At 38.8% G+C, this 13,873-nt stretch overlaps 1 protein-coding gene across 1 annotated transcript in view; it reads left to right on the top strand.

Annotated features, from left to right (window-relative positions):
- The window catches only part of LOC139135242 (E3 ubiquitin-protein ligase HUWE1-like), a 55,293-nt gene extending 41,685 nt beyond the window's left edge, over positions 1 to 13,608 (top strand). The window contains exons 46-62 of the mRNA XM_070702532.1: positions 180 to 291; positions 908 to 960; positions 1,135 to 1,370; positions 1,830 to 2,106; positions 2,566 to 3,771; positions 4,040 to 4,158; positions 5,129 to 5,274; positions 5,781 to 6,172; positions 7,065 to 7,123; positions 7,378 to 7,584; positions 8,374 to 8,740; positions 9,187 to 9,520; positions 9,859 to 10,071; positions 10,701 to 10,806; positions 11,601 to 11,900; positions 12,108 to 12,298; positions 12,749 to 13,608. Coding sequence (XP_070558633.1) covers positions 180 to 291; positions 908 to 960; positions 1,135 to 1,370; positions 1,830 to 2,106; positions 2,566 to 3,771; positions 4,040 to 4,158; positions 5,129 to 5,274; positions 5,781 to 6,172; positions 7,065 to 7,123; positions 7,378 to 7,584; positions 8,374 to 8,740; positions 9,187 to 9,520; positions 9,859 to 10,071; positions 10,701 to 10,806; positions 11,601 to 11,900; positions 12,108 to 12,298; positions 12,749 to 12,851 — 4,421 coding nt within the window. The 3' untranslated portion in view covers positions 12,852 to 13,608. The remainder of the gene's footprint in view (positions 1 to 179; positions 292 to 907; positions 961 to 1,134; positions 1,371 to 1,829; positions 2,107 to 2,565; positions 3,772 to 4,039; positions 4,159 to 5,128; positions 5,275 to 5,780; positions 6,173 to 7,064; positions 7,124 to 7,377; positions 7,585 to 8,373; positions 8,741 to 9,186; positions 9,521 to 9,858; positions 10,072 to 10,700; positions 10,807 to 11,600; positions 11,901 to 12,107; positions 12,299 to 12,748) is intronic.
- The last annotated feature ends 265 nt before the right edge of the window (positions 13,609 to 13,873 follow it).

Here is a 13,873-nt window from a genome sequence, read left to right on the forward strand (position 1 = left end):
ATGCAGCCAAATCTCAGTCAACAACATTTTATTGCAGAACTTAGTGATGGAGAGATTACAATGCAATCCACCAAAATTTCCTTTCTATGGCGTTGTAGGCCATGTTTAAACAGTGCTATGATTCCTTCTCCACAAGATGCAAAACTAAAGATTTATTTTTTTTATTCAACTTTTCACAGAAAATGCACAAAATCAAGAGAATTCTGAAAGGAGTAATGAACCAGCACCCAGTACAGATACAATAACATCCAGTGCACAGGGTAGACCTCCAGGAAGTGAAAGTACTGCCAAGTAAGCAATCAATGGTTTCTGTAGCTTAACTGAAAAGTTGTTCTTTTTAACAAAGAGGAAAATGTTTAGCTCATCAAGCTAAATTTCTGTTGTGACGGACTCCAGTGTTTTAGCATTTGACAAGTATGTAAGCAAAGGAACAATTCAGTTCATCACAAAGTCAATTTCCTATAGGACATATGATACCTGAAGTGTTGATAGAGGTGTCAAATAACAGTGTTTCAGGATGCAAAGTTGTTTTCTGAGTACTAAATACTGTACTGATCTTTGAGTACGGCTTCAAACCTTGTAATCTTGATACCTTGGTACAGTGACAAGTTCCCGTGTGTACCTATACAGTCCTTGCAAAGTTGGATGGCCATGTTTCTGCTTGTGTAGGAAGTCTGTCGCATACAATGGAAAAATTGTATGTGGCAGTGACATAAATTTCAAATATAGTGCTTTCCAGACCCATTCAAATTACCTTGGATGGACATTTGGGTTTGTGCTATTTTGTACTATGATACCCCTGTTGTAATAAATAAACAGCGTTGACAATTCTGAACAACTACCATCTACCCTAGCATAACTAAACATGTATTGACGTTGTCAAATCTTGCTTTTGTTGATTTTTTAGTAATCAAACCAGTGGTGAATCAAGCGGCAGAAGTGAGGTTGATATCTTGCAAGGTAAGATTTTGGACTATCTGTTAATTTATTATTCAATTTATTCATTCAATTTGTCTTAAAAATGCAAACTACTATTGCACAGAAGTAACAGTTCATAAAGCTATATCAAGGAAGAGTGTTTAATGAACTGTACATCAAATAGAACTGATGAAGGGTTATATACTTGTCTACCAGGAATTCAACTCCCAGAAGGTGTAGATCCGTCGTTCTTAGCTGCTCTGCCGGAGAATATTCGCCAGGAGGTCCTCCAGGAACATTTGGGCATACAGCAACCAAGACAGGCTGCTGGCAGCACAGCTGTCAACACCGGGGCATCTGGAAGCACTGGACCAGGGACTAGTGACACGCCAACCCTCAGCCAGGTTAATCCAGAATTCTTAGCGGCATTACCACCTCACATACAGGAAGAGGTAAGTTTTGCTGGTAATCCAAACAAAGGTCATGAGTTCGCATTACATTGTGAGCGGATTAGAAGATTTGATATTTTTTGACTACATGGGTATGTGTAGTGTGTTGTCTGTATGTTTCAGTTATATTTCTGAGAATTTTTTTCTTTGATAACTGGCCTCGTTAGAAGATGGATGTGTTGTCACATACAGATGTTGATGTTTTGTGCAATCTCTGTGTGATTTAGCATGTAAGTCTACAGTGTACAAGTAAATACAAATTTGCAGTGAGACAAATTCTTGTGTTTTGTCTTGCTTTAAAATGAGACTACAGATGTGATGACTGAATGTTCAATAAAATTCTCTTCTATTGAATTCATTTTGTTTCCTGATACACAAAGTGCATTCATTTTAAATAAACTACTCTTTTGTGTAAATCTCTTTTTTTTTCACAACTCAATTTGCATTGTTGTCATCTGGCAGGTACTCCAACAAGAGAGAGCAGAACAGCAGCGCCTGATGTCTCAGCAGCAAGGCTCATCTACTTCACAAGAACCCTTGGACCCTGCCTTGTTCATTCAAAACCTACCGCCGTCGTTGAGACAGACCGTGTTGCAGGATATGGATGACAGCAATGTGGCTCTGCTGCCTCCTGACATAGCTGCTGAAGCACAGGCATTGAGAAGAGAAATGCAGCTGAGACGCACTCAAGAACGCCTCTTGCATGAAAACAGTGTTCTGTCAGCTCTTTTCAGATCTGGTATGTATGCTGCTACAGTTATCTCTTTTATATGTGGATATAGGTTGTCAGACTGTCATGGTGAACATTATCTGACATACACCAATAAACATCACATGTGTTTGATGTCGTGATTTTATTTTGATACTCCCATCCACGTTGATTGGCAAAACTTCGCCATTTACATTCAAAATTTTCTATAAAACTAATGGCCTGCAAAATGACACGAAAACGTGCCGTCGAAATCCCACCGAAATGATGCCTTATTTGAAATTTTGTTCATAATTGTTTGTTGTTTCTTTTCTCAAACTAAGTTCTCGTAGGCTAGTACGGGCAAGGGCATGGGAGTGAATACCTATAAAGAAGTGTTGTGCCTGTTTATAAACGTTAATATGTATAAAAATTGAAGTTTGTAGAAAGTTCTTTCCAGCCATGAAGTGTTAGAATGAAACTCAATGAAGTGACTTTGTCATATTTCAGGTTTCCCAGGCAGAGTTGGTAGAGGTGTTACCTATGCAAGGGTATCTATTCCTCAGACCAGGGGTAGTACATGGTCATGGGGAGGCATCAACCGGAATGCCCATGGTACAGCCGTAGGTTCCAATGCTGTTGCCAAGTTCAGAGGAAGACAGCTGGTCGATGCCGAAGCACTTACATGTTTACTAGTGTTGCTCTTTGTTGATGAACCTAAACTGAACACGGTTCGGTTGCACCGTGTCCTTCGCAATTTGTGCTATCACCCACCAACCAGAGCATGGGTTGTTCAGTCACTTCTCGGTATCATGGACAGGACGAACACTTGCAAGCCTCATAGCTATCACCAAAGCAGCCAGTCTTCACAATCTGGGGATGTTCTAGAAGTTCTGCCGTCACCTATGCAAAGGACAGATTCATGTAAAACCAGCCAACCTTCCTGGTTGTCAGTCAGCATGGATGCAGCACTTGGCTGCCGCACAAGTGTCTTCCAGGTGCAGAGAAGCTCAGGCAGCAAGAAAGGCAGCGACAAAAGCAACACAGTCATTCAAATTCACCCCCAGGCAGCCCCCGTGGTCTGCAGACACGTGTTGGACACGCTCATTTCACTAGCCAAAATCTTCCCTAGTCAGTTTGTGCCGCCAAAAGCCAAAGAGAGTCAGACATGCTCCAGCGAGGAAAAGACAGAGGAGACCACAAAAGGAGGGAAATCGTCCAGCCAAACCAGTGTACAGTCATCCGCTAGCAGTTCTAAATTAACTTCAAAACAGGAGTCGGATTTCTGGGAACTCCTTGTCAAGCTTGACAATACTAGTATAGGCAAAAAAGGCAAAGGGACTCTTAAGTCACATTTGAACAGTGCCATGGACAGAGAAAACCTAGATCCCAATGCCGAAGCACCTCTTGGAAATCTCATGATTCACCTTTCTCACCCAGTAGTGAGACGAAGTACATTACTTACAGATAGATTGCTACGTCTTCTATCTCTCATATCTATTGCATTGCCCGATTCAAAGAAAGCAGCTGAGAGACAGACTTTGGATCAAGGGAGGGAGTCCACAATTACAAGGGAAACGCAGGCAAGTATACAGGGTACAACAAGGCAAGACACGCCGAGCGGACAGTCGGAACCAGCAAGCAACAATGCAGGCCAGTCCCAAGATGCAGACATGGCAAGTGGTACAAGTTCTGTAGAATCCATGGAAGCACAAGGTAATTTTACTACTGAAGATAGAAAAATTGATTAAAACCTAAAGGCGTGAAGGGAAGAGGACTAAATAGATTTAACAGCCACAGGCTAATTACTCTGTTGTAACTTTATATCGCTTTATGTTCAGAGAGAAAGTCAGAAATTAGGCATTACGCCCAAATTGTACCATAATGTTTTGTATTCGACCATCTCAGTTATCAAATATGCATGGACATACTGTAAAGATGGAGTTCACTTTTTTATGATGCATCTGCACATTTGTTCTTCCAGCAACTAATGATTCAACAAAATCGGAAGAAAAGAAAGAAGATTCAAAAGAGAAGAGGGAAGAAAATGAGGAAAAGAAAGAGCCCCTTGTTGCAGAAAAATATTTACAGCTTGCAGTAGATGTAAGTTCATTGAAGATTTCTAACTACAATACAATGGTCTATATCAATGTTTGCTCAAAAAAGTGGGGCTTTGATGGCTGCAGGTGGGCCATCAGGATGCATTGGCTGTAATGGAAAGCAATAGCTCTCATGCATTAATTATGTTATTGTCAAACTCTATACCATGAAGTTTAACCCTTTGAGTGTCAAATGTCGAATCTGTGTCTGCGACTTTTTTTCTCTGAGCCTCCATTCAAATTATATGGCGCGACAATTACAATTCCTTGAAAAGCACCTTAGTCTAACATCTTCAATAGTTTATAACAAAAAGAAAGGCATATAAAGGAAATCCCAGACATGGATTTGAAGGATATTATCAAGGCTTGTCAATGCACAAATTACAACCAGAAATCTTGCAGCGTGTTCGCTAAAGGGAGGAAAGACCAATTTTTGGAAAACAAAACGCTTGTCACGTGACTATTATGCAAATAAGACTGTGTACTGTGCATGGTCAGATTTCCCAATAATCAGGGCTTTCAGAAAATATATTCTTTATTGGGAGTTGGGACTTCTATAACTGAGAAAAAATAAAAATCTGAAAGTGGCTACAAGGTATGTGGCTACCTTAATTCTGTAACAAACACAAACTTGGACAAGGCAAAGTCAGTAAAACTGACTGTATTTGTATACGTCCTAGCAAGTCAAGTTGGTGGAAATAATTTTCATGTAATGTTTTCTGTGGTCTGTTAGTTGTCAAGTCAGGAGTGCAAAGTATGTCATATTGGATAGTTTTGTTTTGGTAGTTCAACAACCTCTCATGAAAGTGACAGACAGACAGACATGGCAGGAATAGGGTCAAGTCTCTGACCCCATTGCCTTCTCCGAAGATCCAACTGTAGCATAGAAAAACAGTTTACCAAGATTTGTTCAATAAAAAAGATTAAAAGATTCATATACCACTTGTTTCAAATGTGAATTTTTTTCATTGCAGGTTTTGATATCTCATTCGTGTACAGAGGAAGGTCTTGAAGATGCCACAAATTTACTCTTACAATTGTCAAAGCATGATTCCACACGGGAAACAGTATTAGGGCTGTTACTCATTGGTGCAAGAAAATTAGGCTTTACTCTATGCAAGTAAGTTTCCTCTCCATTTTGTGACAAATGATAAAGAAAATAGATTTGTAGAGCTGGCAGTGTATGAGAGCTGTGATTACCTGTAAAATTATCACACAAGGACACTTGATTTTTTTGAAAAATGAGAAAACACAACCACAATGTGTATTCTAAATATTTATTAGAGTATCTTACTTGATACTGTGCAGCACAAGATACTAATGTGTACATTTGTATGCAATAGTCCACCTCAGTTGGAACCATAAATCATCATAAATAGGTAATTCTTAGAGTTGTGAGGTCTTGTCAGTAGAATCTATCACAGTATATCAGTGTGACCAATGGAAATCCTTGATACTTGAAGGTTTCAACTGACTCATTACAACAGCATAGATCCTCTTCAAACTTTGTGTAGCTCAAACCTAAATGTCATACTTATGGTAGCCTCAAACTTTCTTTCATTCAAGAAACTTTCAACCTAACTTCTAAAATCTGTTAAGAAAGCTTGACATCTGTTTATTCTTCAGCGATATCAAAATCCTTCTGAAAGATCTGAAAGAGCACAACATTAGAGAAACTGAAAAGAAGAACGAGTCTGAGGGAAACGAGGAACCTTCTACTTCAACGGGCATTACACGTGGGCATATCACAGACCGGTTTAACAGAGGAGAGCAGTTAGTACTGAATGCACCGGCAAACCGTAAAGGAGGCTGTGAGCTGAGACTTCCATCCATGTCGCTATTCACTAGCAAGACATCCAGCCAGCACTTCTTCCTCCGAATTCTGAAGGTCATCATTGAACTCCGGAATGCCAAGAGATTGGAGGAAACAAGGCTACAGCAGGCCAAGGAAAGAGAAGCCAGGGAGAGGGAAGCTAGGGAACAGGATGCAAGAGCTGAAGCAATGGCCAGTCAATCAGGTATGAGTTATGCGATAACTCTATATAACTCGTCTACAGCCCTTCATGCCACTCCTATCCCCTCCACTTTGGTCCATGTACCAGAAGGTAAAACCGAAACAATATAAGATGTGTAAGACAGAGCAATGTAAGATATGAGTTATGCAGTAACTTTGTAACTGATCCACAGTCCCTCCTATCCCCTCCACTCAGGTACCTGTGCCAGGAGGTCAAACCAAAAAAATGTAATATGTGAAAGACAGAGCAATGTAAGATAGGAGTTATTCAATAACTCAACTCGTTCACAGCTCCTCCTGCCCCTCCTATACCCTCCACTTTTATCCCTGTGTCAAATGGTCAGATCAAAAAATATGGAATACTTTTGCATGATATTCATTTAGTGATGTATTTTAGGTTAGCAAGGCATACATGCTTGTGGATGTTATATCTTAAACATATACCTCAGTTCAGTTCTTTATTAACTCTTTGAGCGCCAAAGTCAATTTTTGTCACCTTTATGAAATAGACTGTAGTAAATTTTTTCAGATTTTTGCAAAAATTTTGATAACAAACTGTAGCAAATAAAATATGATGTCAATTTGGTCCAAAATTATCGAGGAAATTACAGAAAAATTCGCAAAAACTGGTAAAATGTTGTACTCAAATTTTGGTGGGAAAAAATTATGGCACTCAAAGGGTTAAGTAGGCTAAACACTGTTAAATAGGTGACAATTATTCTTTTTCAAATGCATATCAGCAGTGTTCTTGTTGGATAGAACTTCATAAAATAAAGTGGCAACTCACACAGTATCTTTAGCAAAATTAATATCCAATAAGAGTAATATGAAAGAAATTACAAATATATATAAATTGTAGTGTCATCTGGTAAATAACCCTCGGTACTGTCTTACAGTTGAAAATAGCACACCACAGCCAAATGAAGTTGGACAAGCACAGCAAAGTGCTGACTCTGTAAGTATTACCGTAACCATCAGATCTTTGATTTACGTTCATTTAAAAAACCCTTTGACGTTTTCTTCTCATAAAGTAAAGCAAACATGACAGAAGGAACAAATCAAATATTGTGATGTTGTTTGCACGCAGCATGTGCTAGCAATATTCCAAATTCTGTGCGCTGAAGGGTGAATCACCATAAAGCTTTCAACTCTCGTATACAACGTTTCTATTGAGTTGTCACTAAATGCATAACTGTTTTGCTGTTACAGAGCGGAGCGGGTTCGCAAGGAGGTGAGCGAAATGCACTTGACGCAGCAGCAACAGGAAGCCAGGGTGCTGGTTCAGAAGGCACTCCCAGTCAGGGTACTTCAGGTACCAGTGTGGAAGCCCCCATGGAAGTTGAAGAGTTAGCAGCAACAAGTAATGCTGGGGAAGGCACATCAAGTGAAAATGTGCAGGAAGATGAGAAAAAAGAGGTATGGCAAAGATATTCTCTCCAGTGTCAGTTGCATATGATGATTTGATTTCAGGTTAGGTTGTTTGTCGAGATTTGAACCATTGAAGCACACTTTTTAGAAAAGGAAATTTTTGAATGGGAAATGATAAATCAATAGTCATATAGTGCAATGAATTACTTTCACTTTATGTGATTGGATCAGCTTTGTGCTCATTCCATGCCCATGTGAACAAAAATGTTTATATATGTTACTAGACTAATGTGATTAGTAGGGCGAGTTCTTTCAAAATACATGGGTGTTGAATCAGCTGTTTGTCATTATGGCTAAACTCAGGCATCTGGAAGCATATTCCGTATATTGTTGCAATATACTACTGTGTAACTTGAAAGATATAGTTTTCCTTTCATTAACAAGTAACACCTTTTGCCTTCCAATATTAATTACCTGATACCAACTGTTTTTAGTCTGTACTATGCAATATGTTATGTCCATTAGAATTTTATCAGTCTGATAAAAATTTCGTCATGGAAACTACGGCAAGTTGAATGAAGTGTTGCAAGAGACAAAAGGCTAGAGATAAAATGCAGCGTTAATCAAAAAAGATTGTTAGATGGTTGATTGAGCTGCAGACTGTCTATTGCAAGTTAGATCTCATTGTCTCTACAAGCATGTCATCCAGTACAAAATAAACAGGTTGTATGCTTTGTTGTCATGTCATTGTATTTGAGTGCATTTCCCCCCAACTATCTTGCCTTCTGTAATTACACAACAGTCATGACATGTTGATGACATTTATGGTACTTACAGGACATCTTGCCACGGTTAAGTGCAGAGTTGGGTTTGGATGACCTGTGGGACACTCTCAGCGAGTGTCTATCAGAACTCAAAGAATCAACCGACCATCACGCAGTACTGGTTCTCCAAACTGCCGTAGAGGCTTTCTTCCTGGTCCACTCTACCGACAAGAGCTCTGCCAAGTCAGCTGAGCTGCAGAGACACATGAGTCGAGATACATCCCTCAGCGTGTCTTCCCTTGAAAGTGCACCACTGTCGCCGGCTCCTGCAACACCCGGGATATCAGGAGCCCCTCCAAGTCCATTCTCCAGAGACAGCTCTGTCAGTGCAATATCACCTAACCTGCCCCATGATACTCAAAAGTTCCTTCAATTTGCAGGTACGTACCTCCTCTGTAGAGTTTGTCTTTAGAAAGTGTAGAAAGTTTCATCTTCTGCACATTGTAGCTTAGCTAAACTGTGTAAAAATACATTGTATGTAATTTTCAATGAACAATTCTTGAATAAATTCGTCCATGAGGACTTCAAGATTTGTTCATTTCTGTGCGTACTTTGTTGCATCCATGCGGCCATTCACACAAATTTCTCGGAGATGCCTGGAGTGATTTCTTTTATACTTTGCGCAAGGATTACTCCATATGTCATACATATGCACATTGATTTTTTTTGTGATGCAATCCCATATGCCTGCATGGGGGCCCATTTTCCTTTTAAAAGTCCAGAATACATGTTACCATTGTATCCCCCCTCCAACGCGTGCACATGAGGACCCGTTTTGAATTGGTCTTAAGCTGACATGCCCCTGCTTTTGTCTTCGTTCTTTCAGAGACTCACCGTATCGTACTGAACCAGATCCTCAGACAATCATCCACACCTCTTGGAGAGGGTCCCTTCTCCGTGCTAGTTGATTACACCCGTGTCCTTGACTTTGATGTCAAGAGGAGGTACTTCAGACAGGAACTTGAACGCATGGATGAGGGTATGAGAAGAGAGGACCTTGCAGTGCACATCAAGAGAGAAAACGTTTTTGAGGATTCGTTCCGAGAGCTGCACAGACGTTCAGCAGATGAGTGGAAGAACAGATTCTACATTGTGTATGAAGGAGAGGAAGGTCAAGATGCCGGTGGACTTCTCAGAGAGTGGTATCTCATTATTTCAAGGTTAGTTGGTCAGATTTGGTGTAATTCAACTTTTCATGTTCATAGTTTTATATGGAAAGATTAAAAGCACAAAGAGGTAAGACAAAAATACAATTTGTGTTCCTTTGAGAATGTGAAAAGAGTAATAATATTGTTAGTTGAAAAATATTGTCAATTCTCGGAAGTACTTAATACTTCACAGTTTTGCAGAAAGTAACTTTAATGATTCTTTCGGCCATGTAATACTATTACAACCATAACAGCTGCCTTTGACCTACAAAGAAAAGTTGGATGAAATGCTTTAACTTACAGTAGTGTTGTACATCTGATTGTTTTCCTTTATGCTTTGACCAATCCAGGGAAATCTTCAATCCAATGTATGCCTTATTCAAGTTATCACCAGGCGATAGGGTTACCTACATTCCCAACCCAGCCTCGCACTGCAATCCCAACCATCTGAGCTATTTCAAGTTTGTAGGCAGAGTCATTGCCAAAGCCATCTTTGATAACAAACTCTTGGAGTGTTACTTCTCAAGATCTTTCTACAAACACATTCTGGGAAAACTAGTCAAGTAAGTGTGTGCTGCTTGTGTATTAAAATATGTGGTTTTAATGAAAGAGGTTTGGGTATATATGGTGTGGAAAAGCATGTGCACGTGTCAATTTTTTAACCCGTGATGGTATGTTCTGTAATAAATTGGGATGTCTCAGTGAAAATTCAGAATTTGGCCTTGATGTGTCCTTCAAGGTTCATCTTATTCACCAAAGTAGCTGCAGAGGACATATATGTAAATTGTAATTTAAGGAGCTTGAAGTCTGGATCATTTTCCTGTTGAAAATAGATGAAAAACCCTCAAAAGATGTTAAATAACAAATCTACATGAAAATTATAGTGCAGAATTTGCTTCTCTGATAATATACCAGACATCTCTTGCTAGTGCTGTTGATTTGAAAAGTTCATACTTGTCAGGTTTTACAACTTTCTGGCTTGCTAATAGTGACCATAACATTTCTTGAAATTAGGTTTCACAGTCTACAAAGCTTGGAAGTCACGAAATACTGTCCCCAGCCATTGGAGGACAATACAAGTTGTACCATTAGAAATGTTCGCACTCACAATCTGTACCTACAATACCAATGCAAACATGTCACCAGATACCACATGACACAACGATGATTGTTTTCCATTCAATTGACTCAGGTACACAGACATGGAAAGTGAAGATTATGCATTCTACCAAGGATTGGTATTTCTCTTAGAACATGATGTGTCCGAGTTAGGATATGAGCTGACCTTCAGCACTGAAGTAAGTAATACTTTCCTTTGTCCAACACTTCCATAGTTTAATGGTAATGTTTTGACTGACATGTGTAGGTGAATTCTCGGTACCCTAAATACAAATTTGCCCCCAAAGTGAGTCATAAATGTCTCAGGCTGTCGACTGACTTTTCAATACGGCGGATTGCCACAGGTAAAAAACAAAGATCCCTAAAATACCAACATAATTGAAAAGATGCTGAGTTTTGCTAGTTTCATGAACAAACAGAACTTTCTGCAATGAAAATGATTACATTTGTGTTGGCAGTATTTATGAGATCACTATCTCAGACTCTTGCTTTTTACCCACAATGCATTTCAATATCCTGTAGTTTGCCCCCCTTAGCACAAGCAGAGAAGCTATTGGCAGTTAGAGATGTAAATTTTTATCTGTCATAAAATGGGCTTTTCTGTTCAATGATAAAACACAATTCCTACTGATAATAATTACTCTGGGTGGTCTTGATCCATTCCTGGTACACAGACAGTCACATGGTGATTTGTGTGTGTATCATTCTATCATGTACAAACCGTCTACACCTGTTCAGAGTTAGCAAGAGAGAAGTATTTTGCTTTTCATGTACATGTTCAGTTATTTTATCATGATGCATCGATGACCATGCAAGTGCAGTGAGAGCAGTAAACTCACTTTTATATCCATTGTTGTTTCACTTTGATAGTTTTACTTTTTAATATCCACAATTGTCAATCAAGTAGTTGACGTCCCAAAGACATTTATCTGTTGTTTGTAATGCGTATTTTGGTGAATTTTCCTTCTTCTAGATTGAAGAATTTGGTGTTACTGAAGTTAGAGACTTGAAACCCAATGGTAGGAACATAGTTGTCACAAGGGAAAACAAACTTGAGTATGTCAACCTAGTTTGTCAAATGAAGATGACTGGAGCTATACGTAAACAGATTGACAGCTTCCTGGAAGGTTTCTACGACATCATCCCCAAGAGACTGATTTCAATATTTAATGAACAAGAGTTAGAGTTGCTCATCTCAGGACTTCCAACCATTGATATCGACGACTTGAAAAATAACACCGAATATCATAAATATCAAATCAATTCTCTACAGGTGAGTGCTGAAGATTTAAACTGAATTTTAGAGTATTTATGTAGTTCTAATTCAAAATCAATAGAGTTTTATCAGATAAGGTGTAGATAAGGGTCAAATCAAAGTATATTTACAGAATATCTTGCACCTGATATCTTTTAAATCATTTGTTTCCAGAACATGAAATTCAGTCATGAGACCATCGTCGATGCTCTTTGTGTATTTCAGATTCAGTGGTTCTGGAGAGCTCTCCGCTCCTTTGACCAGGCTGAAAGAGCAAAATTCCTGCAGTTTGTGACAGGTACTTCAAAAGTGCCTCTCCAGGGCTTTGCCACCCTGGAGGGCATGAATGGTCCTCAGAAATTCCAGATACATAGAGATGACAGATCTACCGACAGATTGCCAGTTGCACACACATGGTAAGTAACCATCTCATTCAGAGGGCAGATTTAACCTGTTCATCCCCATCTCCCAGTAAACAGGTCCACACTCACCATCGATAACAATAGGTTTGGCTAAACCATGGTGGTGAAAGGGTGAACACACAGATATGATTTGTTTTATCATCACAAACCCAGTGTCAGTCTGTTACTGTGTATGAATTTAAATATTATTTAAACGTGATATGAGATAAATATTATAAAGGATAAGTGGTTTCATTATTATATTTTTCAACTTTTATCTGATTTTCGTATAAGTAGGAATAACAAAAATTTGTTGGCAAAATGTAGTATTTGAAATTTAAATATGTCAAAGCAGAATTAAGTGCGGATTCCTGGCCACTGTATTTAAAATGTGTTCACAATCACTACTGATATATCCATAATCCTCCACATTAAAAAATGAATTCTTCTTTTAACATCACACAGTTTCAACCAACTGGATTTGCCTGCATACGAGACGTACGACAAACTGAGGCATATGCTACTGCTGGCCTTCTATGAATGCACAGAGGGTTTTGGATTAGCCTAAATAACCATGCTGATAAAGCTGCCTTTTATACCAACGTGGAACAGCTGTACCATCCTTCCGCTATAAACGTATATGAGTCCTTTCTCACTGGTGCAGTTTATTTCCCAACATTGGGTTGAGTCCACCAGAGAAATAAAGGATTTCTGTCTACTGTAATTTAATATTTTTGGAGACTTTTGAAGTACAGTAATGCTAACAGTCAAAGGCCTTAACAGGTGTTGAAAAACATTAAATTTTATAATGATGTGCCATTACCAGTGATCAGTAACGATGCATTCTGTCTAGTATGAGAACAAGTTTCAAATGCTATTTACAGTGTATTGTCTCCTCCCGTTCCCCTTGAAATGAAATTCATCAATGTTGATTGTAGAGTAATGACATGAAAGCTGTGTAACATAGGTGGGAGGTGCAAGGCCTGTGGCATTCTAAACACTAGTGAAAGTAAAGTTTTGATGACAGCATATTTTTTTTTGCATTGGAAGTGCAGTGGGGACGATTGAAACTTGTATCAAAGCCTTCCATGTTGGGAGAAAAGAAAGAGGATTTTGTATGTATTCTTTGCATCTCTTCCATCTGCATCATCATCATCACCAATGCTAGCACCGGTGAACAAGGGGATATGTGTCTTGCTGTGTACAAATAATTGCAAATTACTCGATTCTTAAAACTTAAAGATAAAAGTTAAAATAAAGTTAGTTTTCAATTATACTGTTTAATTTTTTTCTTCAATAAAAGATATGAAACCAGCAAAAAAGGATTTATTGGTCTCTGACTGACTAGACACAAGGTAACTGTAAGTTTTAATCAGACTTGTGTTACAACGTAGGTGGAAGATTGGTTTGTCAAGCCAGTGAGAATGGCTGGCTTAACATGTTAACTCACTGTGAAAAGTTTACAAGAGTTATTATGTTGATTTGCATACCAACCTTGCTGTAAAAATAAACTGAAAGATTATTAAAGGAGCTCTGTTATTGGATTTTCATGGATACGTATAAATGCACTTGTGTATGCGTGAGTGTTGA

This window comes from Ptychodera flava, chromosome 6, assembly GCF_041260155.1.
Source record: "Ptychodera flava strain L36383 chromosome 6, AS_Pfla_20210202, whole genome shotgun sequence".
NCBI lineage: Eukaryota > Metazoa > Hemichordata > Enteropneusta > Ptychoderidae > Ptychodera > Ptychodera flava.